General features: G+C 45.9%; 1 protein-coding gene across 7 annotated transcripts in view; it reads right to left on the minus strand.

Annotated features, from left to right (window-relative positions):
• Positions 1-8,522, minus strand: part of GPR114 (G protein-coupled receptor 114) — a 27,061-nt gene extending 18,539 nt beyond the window's left edge. For 2 of the 7 annotated variants that reach the window (XM_010861871.1, XM_010861875.1), the window contains exon 1: positions 8,345-8,505. Coding sequence is in view for 3 of the 7 variants with exons in the window: in XM_010861870.1 (XP_010860172.1) it covers positions 8,345-8,442 (98 nt within the window). In the remaining 4 variants the exon portion in view is untranslated. Of the gene's footprint in view, positions 1-3,017; positions 3,098-4,630; positions 4,731-6,355; positions 6,446-8,344 lie in introns of those variants that run through there. The other 5 variants (XM_010861873.1, XM_010861872.1, XM_010861870.1 and 2 more) reach the window with 5 other exon arrangements.
• Positions 8,523-14,451: the final 5,929 nt, after the last annotated feature.

Here is a 14,451-nt window from a genome sequence, read left to right on the forward strand (position 1 = left end):
AGAGACAGGTAGAAATGAAATACTCAATATCATTGATAAAGAATTTCTTCAATTGTGAAGTGAAAAAAAGTGAAAGTGTTAGTTGCTCAGTTGTGTCCAACTCTTTGTGACCTCATGGACTGTAGCCTGCTAGGCTCCTCTGTCCATGGAATTCTCCAGGCAAGAATTCTGGAGTGGATTGCCATTCCCTTTTTCAGGGGATCTTCCTGACCCAGGGATGGAACCCAGGTCTCCTGCATTGCAGGAAGATTCTTTGCCATCTGAGCCATTGAATGCCTATTAATCAGCAAACCAGACACAGCAAAGTAATCAGTGAATTTGAAGATAGAACAATATAAATAATCTGAATTGAAACACAAAGAGTAAGAAAAGTCAAAATAAAACTCAAATCGGTAGGACAAGAGCAGATGGTCTAATAAACATGTAATATGAGTCCCAAAAGGAAGAGAAAGAACATAGAAGAAATCTTTGAAGAGATAATGGCTGCATTTTTTCCCAAAATTAGTGAAAGACAACATACTACAGATTTAAGAAGTTCTATAAAACTTAGCAGAATAAATATAAAGAAACCACACCTAGACATACAGTCAAACTGATGCAAAACCAAAGATTAAAAAAATCTTGAAGACAGAGAGAGAAAGAAATAATAGATACAGAAGATAAGAAATAAAACAAGAGACTTCTCAAGAAACTATACAAACCAGAAGATAACACAACTACATATTTCAAGAAAAATGTGTTAACCTAGAATTTGATGCCCAGTGGAAATATGTTTCAAAAATTAAAATCAAATAAGGACTGTTTCAGATGAGCAATGGCTTAAAAAAATTCATTTCCAGCAGCTGTGCTGTGCTTAGTCGCTCAGTCGTGTCCAACTCTTTGCAACCCCATGGACTGTAGCCCACCAGCCTCCTCTGTCCAGGCAAGAGTACTGAACTGGAATGCCATGCCCTCCTCCAGGGGATCTTCCCAACCCAGGGATCAAATTCAGGTCTCCTGCATTGCGGGTGGATTCTTTACCATCTGAGCCACCAGGGAAGTTCAAGAATACTGGAGTTGGTAGCCTCTCCCTTCTCCAGAGGACCTTCCCAACCCAGGAATTGAACCAGGGTCTCCTGCATTGCAGGAGGATTCTTAACCAGGTGAGCTACCAAAAAGCCCCATTTCCAGCAGACCTGCGCTAAAAGAAATATTAAAGGAAATTCTTTTTGCAGAAGAACATTTATACCAGATGAAAACATGGACCTACACAGAGAAATGGAGTGTTGAAACTGATAAAAATATGTCAAATACAGAATGAATTTTCTCAATTTTAACATCTGTCTAATGTAAAAATGTCTAATGTAAAAATGGCAACACTATATTGTGAGGCCTCATAATACATGCAGAAATTTTAATGTACCACAAAAAATGGCACTATGGCCAAAAAACCACCTATATAAGGGAAAAGTGGATAGCTTGAATTTCATCAAAAATTAAAACTTCTAATCTTTGAAGATCATTGCTAAGAGAGTGAGAATACAAATTATAGACTGAGAGGAAATATTTGAAAACACAAATTTGAAAAAAAATGTGCATCTGGACTATATTGAGAATTCATAAAACTAAACAAGAAGACAAATAACCCAATAAAAAAGGCAAAAGATTTAAAGAGTCACTCAGCCAAAGAAGATACATAGATGCCAAAAAAGCACATGAAAAGATATTCAGTATCACTAGTCATTAGGGAAAGGCAAATAAAACCACAAAGAGAAGTCACTACACACCTTCTGGTGGAGCTAAAAACAAAATGACTGGTAATATCTTGTGTTACTGAGAATATACAACAGCTGAATTCTCATGCATGGATGGAAAGAATACAGAATGGGACAACTACTTTGAAAAAGGGCTTCCCTGGTGGCTCAGCAGTAAAGAATCTGCCTGCAATGTAGGAGTCTCAGGAGACACGGGTTCAGTCCCTGGTTTGGAAAGATCCTCCGGAGGAGGGCATGGCAACCCACTCCATTATTCTTGCTAGAAAATCCCATGGACAGAGGAGCTTGGCGGGCTACAGTCCATGGGGTCGCAAAGGGTTGGACATGACTGAAGCAACTTAGCATGCACACAGGCACTTTGAAAAATCTGAAAACAATACCAACTTCCATCAAGAGAATTCCCTGGCGGTCCAGTGGTTAGGACTCGGTGTTTTCACTGTCAAGGGCATGGATTCAATCCTGGTTGGGAAACTAAGATCCTACAAACTGCACAGCACAGCCAAAACAATTGCATCCAATGGGGAAGATAAACAAACCGTGGTATATCCATACTGTGGGACACTACTCAGCAATAAAAAAGAATGAGCCACTGACACAGGCAACAAATGGCTGAGTCTCAAAATCAGTATGATAAGTGAAAGAAGCCAGACAAAAAGGAGTATGTATTTTATGATCGCATGTATATGATCTTCCAGAAAAGTAAAAGCTTCATGTGAGAGAACACATCCATAGTTTCCATGGGGTGGGAAAAAGGTAACTGACTATAAAAGGAGCCAAAGCAACTGTTCAGGGGGATGTGCTCCACTCAATGGCTCAGTCGTGTCCAACTGTCTGTGACCCCATGGACTAAAACTCACCAGGCTCATCTGTCTCTGGAATTCTCTAGGCAAGAATACTGGAGTGGGCAGCCATTCCCTTCTCCAGAGGATCTTCCCGACCCAAGGATTGAACCCGAGTCTCCTGAGTCTCCTGCTTTGGCAAGCAGTTTCTTTACCACTGAGCTACCTGGAAAGTGGGGATGGAAATAGTATATATCTGGACTGAGATAGAATGTATGTAGGACTCCAAGTATTTGTCAAAACTCATCAAACTACTCTCCAAAAGTGTGAGTTTAATAAATAAAATAAATCAACTAAACAAATAGAAAACTGTAGTAGGTGAAGCATCCGTCTGTAAACCGAATTTTTGAGAGTCAAGCCAAAAATATAGTGAGAATATAGGGAAGAGGAAGTGGAAAGGTGTGGAGAGGATAAGGAAGCTCACCTTCCTCCTTCACAGAGGGAGAAAGTCACCAGAAATGCCCCACAGAGTTCCAGGAAGGGAGAACCACAGAACTCAAACACCTGTTTGATGGTAAAGGCAGAGAGAAGTAGTTAAGAGCATGACCTTTAATTTTGTTTTCTTTCTTCTTTTAAATCTTTTGGCCGTACCACTTGGCCTGTGGGATCCTAGTTCCCCAGGGATCAAACCTGTGCGCCTGATGGAAGTGCAGTCTTAACCACTGGACTGCCAGGGATGTCCCCATGACTTTCAAGTTTTTCGCCACTGGATTTGCAAATGTGGTATCACCCAGTGAGAGACAAGCACACCCCACTCCCCATGAGAGTGTCAAGAGTTCAGCCTTTTCAAGAGAATCATTGGACAACACACACTTTTCATTCTGAATAGCCCTGATCCAGGAAACTCATTTTTGTGAATTTATCCTATGGAAATAAGAGGGCAAGCCAGGTAAAATACATAGAAAAGTATTTATAATACCATTGTTAATCATAAAAAAGCAAAAAACTATGTAAATGTTATTCCTCAATAGAGGAATAGTTACAAAAATTACAGTCCAATGCCACTCTGGAAAAGTTTGGTAATATATTATAAAACTAAATGTACCATATGACCCAGCGATCGCACTTTTGGGCATTTAACCCAGAGAAATCAAAACTCATGTTCACACCAAAACCTGCATAGGAGGCCTTATTAGCCATAGCCTCAAACTGGAAGCAATCCCAATGTGCCTTCAATGAGTGAATGGTTAAACAAGCTCAGCTCAGCAATTAGAAAAATGTGTGACACACGACTTGGATGGGTCTCTAGGCAGTCATGCTGGGGGTGGGGGGGGAGCCAGTCTAAAAATGCTGCATTTCTATAATTTTATTTATTTGACATCCTTGAAATAAAAAAATTACAGAGATGGAGAACAGATTAATAGTTGTCAGTGGTTTAGGGACTGGCGATGTTTCTAAGAAGCCTTGTGGTAACAGGAAGTCTTGTATCTTCCTTGTTATATAAGAATCTACACTTCATAAAATTGCATAGAATTAAACACACATACACACACACACCCATGTCAGTGTATAAAAGCTGATGAAATCTGAATAAAGGTTATGAATTGTACCAAAATCAATTTCCTGGCTCTGATGTTGTACCTTAGGTATGAAAGATGTTACCATGGAATAAGACTGGGTGAGATGTACACAAAAATTTTTGTGTACATTTTTTGCAACTTCTTGCTAATTTATCACCTTTTCAAAATTGAAAGTTAAATATAGTACAGTGGATCGCCATTTCATTACTAAGAATTATGATGTAAACAGCCGCATAGAAGAGGAGCACAGGATGTCACTGAGTGGAATACCATGCCTGCTGCTCATTTGCAATCCCATGGACTGCAGCCCACCAGGCTCCTCTGTTCATGGAATTCCCCAGGCAAAATACTGGAGAGGGTTGCCATTTCCTTCTCCTGGGGATCTTCCCAACCCAAGGATTGAACCCCCAACTCCTGTGTCTCCTGCATTGGCAGGCAGATTCTTAACCACTGTGCCACCTGGGAAGCCCATTGAATGGAAAGGACAGGTTAAAAATAGCTCGTATAACATACTCACTGTGGTATTTGAACTTTTCCACTGTGGTATTTGAACTGTGGTGTTGGAGAAGACTCTTGAGAGTCCCTTGGACTGCAAGGAGATCCAACCAGTCCATCCTAAAGGAGACCAGTCCTGGGTGTTCATTGGAAGGAATGATGCTGACGCTGAAACTCCAATACCTCCAGGTGTTATTAACACCTGCCTTATTTGCTGCATGTGCAACTTCATTATCTGCCCATTTTTGTATTGGGTTAAACTTTTCCTTATCAACTTCTAGAAACTCTTTACATAATAGGAAAATTAGCTCTTTGTCTATTATATGAGTTGCAAATATCTTCCCTTGTTTGTCACTTGCCTTTTGACATTATATATGGTCTCTTTTTTTTTTTTTGCCAGGTAGCTTTCTTTATTTAATATAGAAATTTTCTATAATAGAAATTACCAGTGTTTTCTCTTTGGGCTTCTGGATTTTGAGTTTTAGGTAGAAAGACCTTCCCCATTCCAACATCATAAAGGAATTCACCTAAGATTCTTCTAATACTTTTAAGGTTTCATTTTTTTTATATTTGGAATTCCCAGTCCATTTGTGTTGACCTAGAGTATGCAATATGGATTCAAATTTTTTCTGGTGGTTACCCATTTGTCTTAACACTATTTTTTTGGCTGCATCACGTGACTTGACTTGTATGATCTTAATTCCCCAACCTATGCCCCTGCAGTGGAAGCACAGAGTCCTAACCACTGGATCCCTGGGGAATTCCCTTAATGCTATATATTAATATGTATGTTTATTTTTATTTTAAAAGAGAATAAAGACTATGGAGTCAGAGTGTTGGGTTCTTATTTGTTTGGCTATTAGGTTAATATTTGAGTTTTAGGTAGAAAGACCTTCCCCATTCCAGCATTATAAAGGAATTCTCCTAAGTTCCTGCTAATACTAATACTTTTAACGTTTCATTTTTTAATTTTCATTTGGGCAATTCACTTACCCTCTCAGGACCTCAGAGATCAAAAGAAATGATTTAGGGGGGCAAAGGAAACCACTGAATAAGATCATCTGGAATATTTCTGGTGAGAAAACTGAGAACCCAAGAATGCAAAAAAGATTCCCTTGGGAGTACAGATGGGGAAAATGAGGCTCAGCCAGTGGTGTGGACTTGACCTCCAGGGTCTGGACCCTAAGACTGGGTCCCCAGGCCCTTGGCCATGCTGCTGCCAGACAGACATAGGGGGAAGAGGAATTTAATCCCCCCATCTAGCTGGGGAAATTAAGGCCAAAGCAGAAGTGATCCCTCCCCCAAGCAACCAAATAGAAGCTATGGTTTCCATCCCCTTTCCCAGGAGCAAACCACAATCTTCACTTCTGCTTGCAACCTCCTACATCCCCCTCCCCATCCTTTCAGAGAGACCACCACTCACCATTACCCCACACCCTCAGCCATCTCATTCTCATTCAGCCATCTCAAATAGCACAATTCACTATTTGAAGCCTTATAGGAAATAGGAGGGGGCTTCCCAGGTGGCGCCAGTGGTAAAGAACCCACCTGCCAATGCAGGGGACTCAGGTTCGATCCCTGGGAGGGGAAGATACCCTAGAGGAAGGCATGGCAACCCACTCCAGTATCCTTGCCTGGAGAATCCCATGGACAGAGGAGCCTGCTGGGCTACCGTCTATAAGTTTGCACAGAGTTAAACACGACTGAAGCAACTTAGCACACAGCACAGGAAACAGGATCCCCTTACCTGACTCCCAGGAAGGTTCCCCCTGACAGTGGAAAAACTGAATACCACACAAGAATTTGCCTGGCGTTCTTCAGCAGGCCAGTGTGCAAGCTGAAACACAAACCCAGACTCCAAGTCAAGTGCTCTCCCCTGAGATATGCTGCAGCTTCCAAAAGGTGGCCGGGAGGCTGAGTTGCTACCAGGAAGAACATAACCCTAATCAGGTCAACAGAACATGAGGGGACAGGTGGCACGCAGAGCAGAGCCTTTGGGAGATGTAAATTCTATAACTAGTTCCGTTTCAGCACCTGAGCTGTGAAGTTAGGCAAGGAACTTGACCTTTCTGTGCTGCACGCTTTCTCAACTGTAAAATGAGGCCAAGGTCATCTATTTCCTAGGGCGTGCATGCTAAGTTGCTTCAGTCGTGTCCAACTCTTTGAGACCCTGTGAACTGTAGCCTACTCTCTGTCCATGGGATTCTCCAGGCAAGAATATTGGAGTGGATTGCCTATGCCCTCCTCCAGGGATCTTCCCAACCCAGGGATTGAATCCACGTCTCTTATGTCTCCTGCATTGGCAGGCAAGTTCTTTACTTCTGGCACCGCCTGAGAAGCACATTTCCCAGAGACAGAGACTCAACCATATCCACGATCCGCACTCCTGGGAATCTGAGGCTCTAACCCAGATTCCCAGCCAGGAATACACTGAGCAGGAGAACCTCTGCCTTCCTCTCCCTCTCCAGAGCTGGCTGTGTACCACCCTCTCCCCAACAGTACTAGAGCCCACTGAGCCAATGTGCTCCTGGGTAGGGCCCCACGTGCTCCTCCCAACAGCTGCTCCTGCCAACCACAGACTGGAATTCCCACCTCCGCCTCCCCCACGGCCTGGGTGAAAGTGAACCTGTGGTCTCTGCAGGGAAGTCCTGACAGGTGCTATTATTTCCCAAAAGGAGGTCCCACGAGGGCCCAACAGGGGGGTCTATGACCCAATCAGACCCAGAGCCTTTGCCTGGAACACACTGTCTCAGGCTCTAATCCAGGGCACTCAGAGGAACTGCACCTGCTCTGATCTGCCCAACATCAACTCTGTGCCAGCCCCTCACCCCTGTCACCTGAGATGCAGGCTACTGGACTAGCCCCATTTTACAGATAAGGAAACTGAGGTCCAGAAAAGCAAAGTTCAATAACAGGCCACAAAGTGGGTAAGGGGAGTAAAGGTTTGAACCCAGAGCCTAACTACTCCTTAATTGAATTATCTATTTTTCAAAAACATAGATCTCAACAAAAAGATACTCATGTATAACACAGGGAACTATATTCAAAATCCTATGATAAACTATCTTGGGAACTTCCCTGACGGTCCGCTGGTTAAGAATCCGCCTGCCAATGCAGGGGACACAGGTTTGATTCCTGGCCCAGGAAGATCCCACATGCCTGGGGGTCAAATGAGCTGGCATACGGCAACGACTGAAGCCCACGCGTCCCAGAGCCCATGCTCTCCAACAAGGGAAGCCACTGCCGTGAGAAACCGTGTACCACACCCAGAGTACCCCCTGCTCACTTCAACTAGAGAAAGCCCACGGGCAGCCAAAAACTAACTGATTAATTAATTAATTAACTTTTAAAAACCATAATGGAAAAGAATATTTGAAAAAGAATGCATATATACCTGTAACGGAATCACTTTGCTGTACAACAGAAGTTAACATGACATTGTAAATCAAATATACTCCAAGTTAAAAAAGAAAAAAAGAAATATGTCCCCACCACCACTGGAAAACAAAAGAAAACCAAAAACATAGATCACTCCAGTCCTGAGATTAGGAGTTGCCATCAGAGGCCCAGGAACCGGTGAAGGGAAGGCAGGTGAGCCCCACCTTGCTGCTCCAGGGATGTCACCAGCCCAACAACCACCCAGGCAGGGGTGCGCCCAGTGCCTGCTGGGGACCCAAGGGTCAGGACAGAGTCTAGGAAGAGCGGGGCATGGAGAGACTCAGACAGAAGGGCTGACCTGTGCGGCTGCTGCTGTCTCGCTGCCCGCGGCTGCCTTCTGCAGGAAGAAGGGGAAGTTGGGAACCTCTGTGCTGCGGGCAGGCGGCCTCTGCTCATTCACCCTACTCCGGCACAGCACACGCTCCCTGCACTTCTTCTTTCACTAGAAGAAGCCTGTTTGTTGCATCCCGAGCTGATAGCCACACCCAGCTCACCCTTTGATAGCAAACCCCCCAGAGCCTGCAGCACTTCCTGGAGGCAGCTGCACATTTGCAGAGATACTGGGTGTCATGGAGAGAGAGGGAGGAGGCCAATGTTGGGGGCACCCTTCAGGGTTCAAGACCCACTCGGCTCTGAACCCTCGGGCCAGAGATGAGGGCTCTCTGGGTCTCAGTTTCCCCAGGAGTAGGAAAAGGAGAATGATCCCTGCCTGAGCCAAGGATCAATGAGGCGGATGATGGTAAAGACCTCAGGCAGGCATGGGGTCACGCTGCCTGGGTTCCAACCCCAGGCCCACCATTTCCTGGCTGGGTAACTTGGCTCAAGTGATGGAAACTCTCTGAGCCTCAGTTTCCCCTCTGCACAATGGAGACAGTGACAGTACCACTTCATGGGGTCATGTGGGGCTTATCAAGGGTAGTGCTGCAGAGTCCCTGGAAGTGTTCGTGAAGCCCTGGGGTGCCTGGGGCCTGGGGGTGCGGGGGGAGGACAAAAGCCTGACCCAGAGTTACCCAGTCCAGAGCCCTCTGGAGAAAGGCCTCACTGAGAGTACAGATCAGAAGACATGGCCAGAACTGGGGGGCTGGAAAGGTGGCCAGCTGCTCCTTGAGCCAGGGGTCTGGACAAGCCTGTCCAACATCTGCCACTTCCTCCACAGAGCCCTGAGCAACAGGAAGAAGTGTCGGTGTGTGTCAGAGAGAAGACAGGGTGCTCTCTCTTGCCAGGGGCCCAGCCGGACTCCCTGGGAAAATTCTGACTCAGGAACAAGCTTTTCTACCCCCAGGGATGAATTAGGGATGCAGCTACAGAGAGAAACAGGCAGGTCCCAACACGGTCTCCCTCCTCTCTGCCCCTATGCTGGGGCCCCTGCGGCCTCCGCCAAGCACAGCTCATAGGTAGTTCAGGCGGACTTGGTGGGAGGAAGGAAGGGAGCTGCTCCTTGCAGGACAGGGAGACTTCAGGGAGGCGCAGACCCACGTGTGCAGGCTCCCACCCCAGCTGCAGGGCAGTGACTTTTCAGGGACACCTGTATGCTTGATCCCTTGGCCACGTTCCTGCTGGGTGACTCGGACAAATTCTTGCCCTCCTCCGCACTTTGGTTTTCTGTGGCCATGACCCAGCCCTTGACCTCTAGGCTCTGCCTTCCTTTCTGAGTTCTCCTGGCCACCTCTAGGGTTGCATCACCAGCAGCTGCTCTCAGGGCCCAGGAGGAAGCTCTATTCACCCCAAAAGCCCCTTTATTTTTCATCTTGGATCTGGGCCTGCCTCACTACACCCTGCCTTTTGGGGGTGCTGGTTTCATAGCCCTGCACTCCAGATTCTGGAACTCACTGCCAAGACACACCCCCAGCTCAAGGAGCCGGCAGTGGCTCCCATTGTCTTCGTTGTCTAGCCCCAGTCAGTCACTACTTCCACCCAGTTCGGGATGTGTTTGCCATTGTTGTTTAATCGCTCAGTCGAGTCCGACTCTTTGCAACCCCTCGGACTGCAGCACACCAGGTTTCCCTGTCCTTGCCATCTCCTGGAGTTTGCTCCAACTCGTGTCCAGTGAGTCGGTGATGGTATCCAACCATCTCATCCTCTGCTGCCCTCTTCTCCTGCTCTCAATCTTTCCCAGCATCAGGGTCTTTTCCAGTGAGTTGGCTCTTCGCATCAGGTGGCCAAAGTATTGGAGCTTCAGCTTATTCATCCCAGTCTCCCTGCTCTTATCCTGCTATGACACACACATACCTGGGCACACCAGCTCCTCTCCATCCATTAGGGCCCATCTCAAGTCCTGCCTACTCTAGGAAGCCTTCCCTACTTCCAGTTCCCCTATGGAACATTCCAGATGCTTCTACTTTGGGAGGCATGCCTGGCCCTTGTTCAGTCTCCCAGGCAGGGAGGAAGGCAAGCCACCTCCCACTCACCACCCTGAGAGAGTCATCCCCAGCCCTAGGGATGTCTCTCACCATGGGGGCTGCTCCCCCTGGTGATCTGCAAGAGGGCAGTAAGTGGCACCCCCTGACAGGACATTAGATAAACTGAGTCACACCAAGAAAAAGTAATTTACTTTTCAGTCTCTCTCAATCCCAGTGACATCCAGGAGAAGTGTCTGTTTAGAACTAAATTATCTTTAGCCCCTTTCTACCACCGCCTTCCGTCCTTTTGATTTTCATTCTTCAAACTTATATTGGACATAGAAAACAGGATATCTGATGTTTAGTGATTCTTTTATTGTGGCAAAAATATACATGAAATTTACCATATTAGCCATTTTTAAGTGTACAGTTCAGTGGCATTAAGTACATTTATATTGTTACCATCACCACCCTCAAAGCTTTCCCATTTCTGGAAACTGAAACTTTGTACCCATTAAACACTAATTCCCCATTCCCCACCCCCTAGAGCCCCATGTAACCCCTAGTCTACTTTCAGTCTCTGTTTGACTATTCTAGGAACCTCCTATCAGTGGAATCATACAATATTTTTCCTTTTGTGTGTAGCTTGTTAACTTAATATGATGTCTTTATGGTCAATCTATGCTGTTAAACATATGTCAGAATTTCCTTTAGCCTCCTCTCAAGGCTGAATAATATTCTTTTGAATGTATAGACCACATTGTTTATCCATTCATCCACCAACACACACTTAGGTTGCTTTTATCTTTTGGGGGTATTGTAAATATGCTGCTACGAACGTGGGTGTACAAGTTGTATTCCTTTCTTAACAAAGTGAGGGTTTCTAGCTTGATTGAGGATGTTGCTTATTTACATGACATTTATTTTTATGACTTTCTTCTATTTACAGCAACTGATAACATTTCCTATTTAGCCTAAAATATACATCTGTTCTAAAAAAAAAAGTGAAATGGTTTAAGGAAAAATGCCAAGTAAATAATAGCACAAGAGTTATGTGTTGATGGCAAAAAGTGGTGGCAGAGACACAGGACAGAGAACTGCTGATGTGTGGGAAATACTAACATAAGCCTCAGTGGAAAACCCTACTGTGCTAAACTGGGGAAAGAAACCAGATAAGTGCTGCATCCAGTAGGCTGCCAGGAGGTGCGGTTTTAGCAACAGGAATGAAATGGTAAACTTGAAAGTCAGATCTGGGCTTTAAGATCTCCCAGCATGTGACTGGAGTCTGTCATTTGGCTTCTAATCCCCACTTTTCTCACTACGAGATGATGGTAATACCAGCTCATAGGATGGCTATGTGTGCATGCTCGCTCAGTCAGTCATGTCCTACTCTTTGCAACTCCATGGACTGTAGCCTACCAGGCTCCCTTGTCCACGGAATTTTTCAGGCAAGAATACTGGAGTGGGTTGCCACTTCCTACTGTAGGCAATCTTCCCAACCAGGGATCAAACCCACATCTCTTGCCTCCCTGCATTGGCAGGTGGATTCTTTACCACTAGTACCACCTGGGAAGCCAAGGATGGCTATAACACTGAGCTAATTCATGTGAACTCCCAAGCCTATGGTCAGGACACAGCTTGGTTCTATGAGTGGGTAGCTCTCCCTCCCTCAACCCCTGCAACAGACATGCCTGGGACAATATTTTTGGTTCTTTTCTTTGAGACAGATAGCTCTATCATGATGATTTTATAACTGGAGCTTAGGGGACTTCTCTGGTGGTCCAGTGGTTAAGACTCCGGGCTCCCAAATGCAGGGGGCATGGCTTCAATCCCTTGTTGGTGTACTAAGATCCCGTATACCACATGATGTGGCCAATAATGATAATAATAAAATAAGCTGTAAAATAACAATTGGAGGTTAGGTTCACCATCAACTCAGCCTCCTCCATCTTCTTAATCCATATCCCCGCCTTCAGAAACTCTAGGAAAGAACTCTGGGATCTTGGTCCACAACTGTCCTTACTGGTTGTGAAACTCTGGGTAAGTCTCAGCTAAGCGCCTCAGTGAGCATTTCCCCAAGTTTAAAATCGGGGGTGTTCCAGCTGTCTGAGTACTCAATATCTGAATCTCACAGGTCCAAAGTACACAGTAAGCAAAGGTCAGCCACTGCAATATTCATAGGTCAGTTCCTTCTCAAACCCCACATAGTGCCAGCAAAATCTGCCCTGAGCTGATTGTCAGATGCTATCAACGTTCAGCCATGCCAAGACAAAGCACATGGTTATGAGTGAAACTACAAATCCTGCAAAAAGCGTGGGATTTCACGAAGTGGGTGTAAGTGATGTTGTGGAAAACGAGCAGCCACTGACCACAGAGGAAGAGAGCTTCTGTAAAAGAAAGGCCCAAGAACTTGCAGAGAGAACTGTTTGACTGTCACAGGATTCAGAGTGAACTCTGGTGTGAAACTCTCAAATATGTTTGCAAAAGTGATCCTCTTGCTGCAAAGAGCCAATTCTTTATTGATGCTACTGCACGCATGATAGCAACCATAATCTAAATATAGGTTCTTTACCATCTGAGCCACCAGGGAAGCCCCCAAATACAGGCATACCTTGGAGATATTTCCAGTTCAGTTCCAAGCCACCACAGTAAATCAAAGCTCACAATGTATTGAGTTACACGAATTTTTTTGGTTTCTCAGTGCAGATAAAGCTTATGTTTACACTATATTAGTATAGTAAGTGTGCCAACAGCATTATGTCTTTTAAGAAGTACATAAACCTTAATTTAAAAATCTTTATTGCTAAAAAGGGCCTTCCCAGGTAGTGCTAGAGATAAAGAACCTGCCTGCCGATGCAGGAGACAGAAGAGATGCAGTTTGGGACAGAAGAGATGGGGTTTGATCCCTGGGTGGGGAAGATCCCCTGGAAGAGGGCATGGCAACCCACTTCAGTATCCTTGCCTGGAGAATCCCATGGACAGGAGTCTGGCAGGCTACAGGCCATTGGGTTCCAAAGAGTTGGACATGACTGAAGTGACTTAACACGCAAGCACATTGCTAAAAAAGTTTTATCACTTGCACCTTCACCAACTGGTAATCTTTTTGCTAGTGCAAGGTCTGAAATATTTTTAGGGTTATCAAAATGTGACACTGAGACAGAAAGTGAGCAAATGCTGTTGGTGCCAAGACTCGCTTTCCACATGAGACTTGTACAAACCTTCAATTTGTACAAAACAAAAACAGAAACACAGCATCTTGCGAAGGGCAATAAACAGACATATGCCTCTATTGTTAAATACCAATTCAAACTAATTTATCTTCTTTATTTTTAGTTTCTTCTTCCACGTAAAGACTCAATACAGCAAGGTTCCCTCCGCCACAACTCTGAACTTCTGGTCCTCCTTTAACACGGATTCACCTCATCGGCCTTCCAGGGGACAGGATGTGGTAAGAAGACCGCTTCCCCCTCTCTCAAAGTAACCGCAGACACTCACTCTCAAGGCAGGAAGCCCCAAAGTGCCAAGGCGCACGCAAGTACCCCTCAAGGTACCGGGACCGCCCCCCCCTCCCACCTACCCCGTTCCCCTAGCCAGTTGAGGCCGGCTCTGCACGGGAAGCACCCTAGCACATCCGAGAAAACCTCCTCCCGGCTCCACCCACGCTTCTCAACATGCGCCAGGCTACTATGGTCCATCCTTCTGCTGTACAAAGGGGAAACTGAGGCCCGATGAGGTGCAGGGACTTGCTGCTCCGAATCCACTCGGTGGCAGAGCTAGCACTAGGAAGAATGTAGGTAACAAAAGCATACAAGCTTGGTATACAGCTGCACGTGCTGAGCCGGGGACAGGCTGTGCCCTCTTCTGCTGCTGGGCGCCTAGTACGTCATTGCCGCTCCGGGAAACTTGAGGCGGGAAAGCCGACCCCGCGGGGCCCCCAGACCCGGCCTTCCTTCCCCCTCCTCTAGGCCCGACGGCGGGGTGGGGCCTCCGTCGGGGTCCGGCCCGTTCGGTGGCGATCCCGCCAACTCGGCCCGCGCCCCTCTCCCCAAAGTTAGGCGCGGGTCTC

Source organism: Bison bison, unplaced genomic scaffold (genome assembly GCF_000754665.1).
Source record: "Bison bison bison isolate TAMUID 2011002044 unplaced genomic scaffold, Bison_UMD1.0 scf7180017864473, whole genome shotgun sequence".
Taxonomy (NCBI): Eukaryota; Metazoa; Chordata; class Mammalia; order Artiodactyla; family Bovidae; genus Bison; species Bison bison.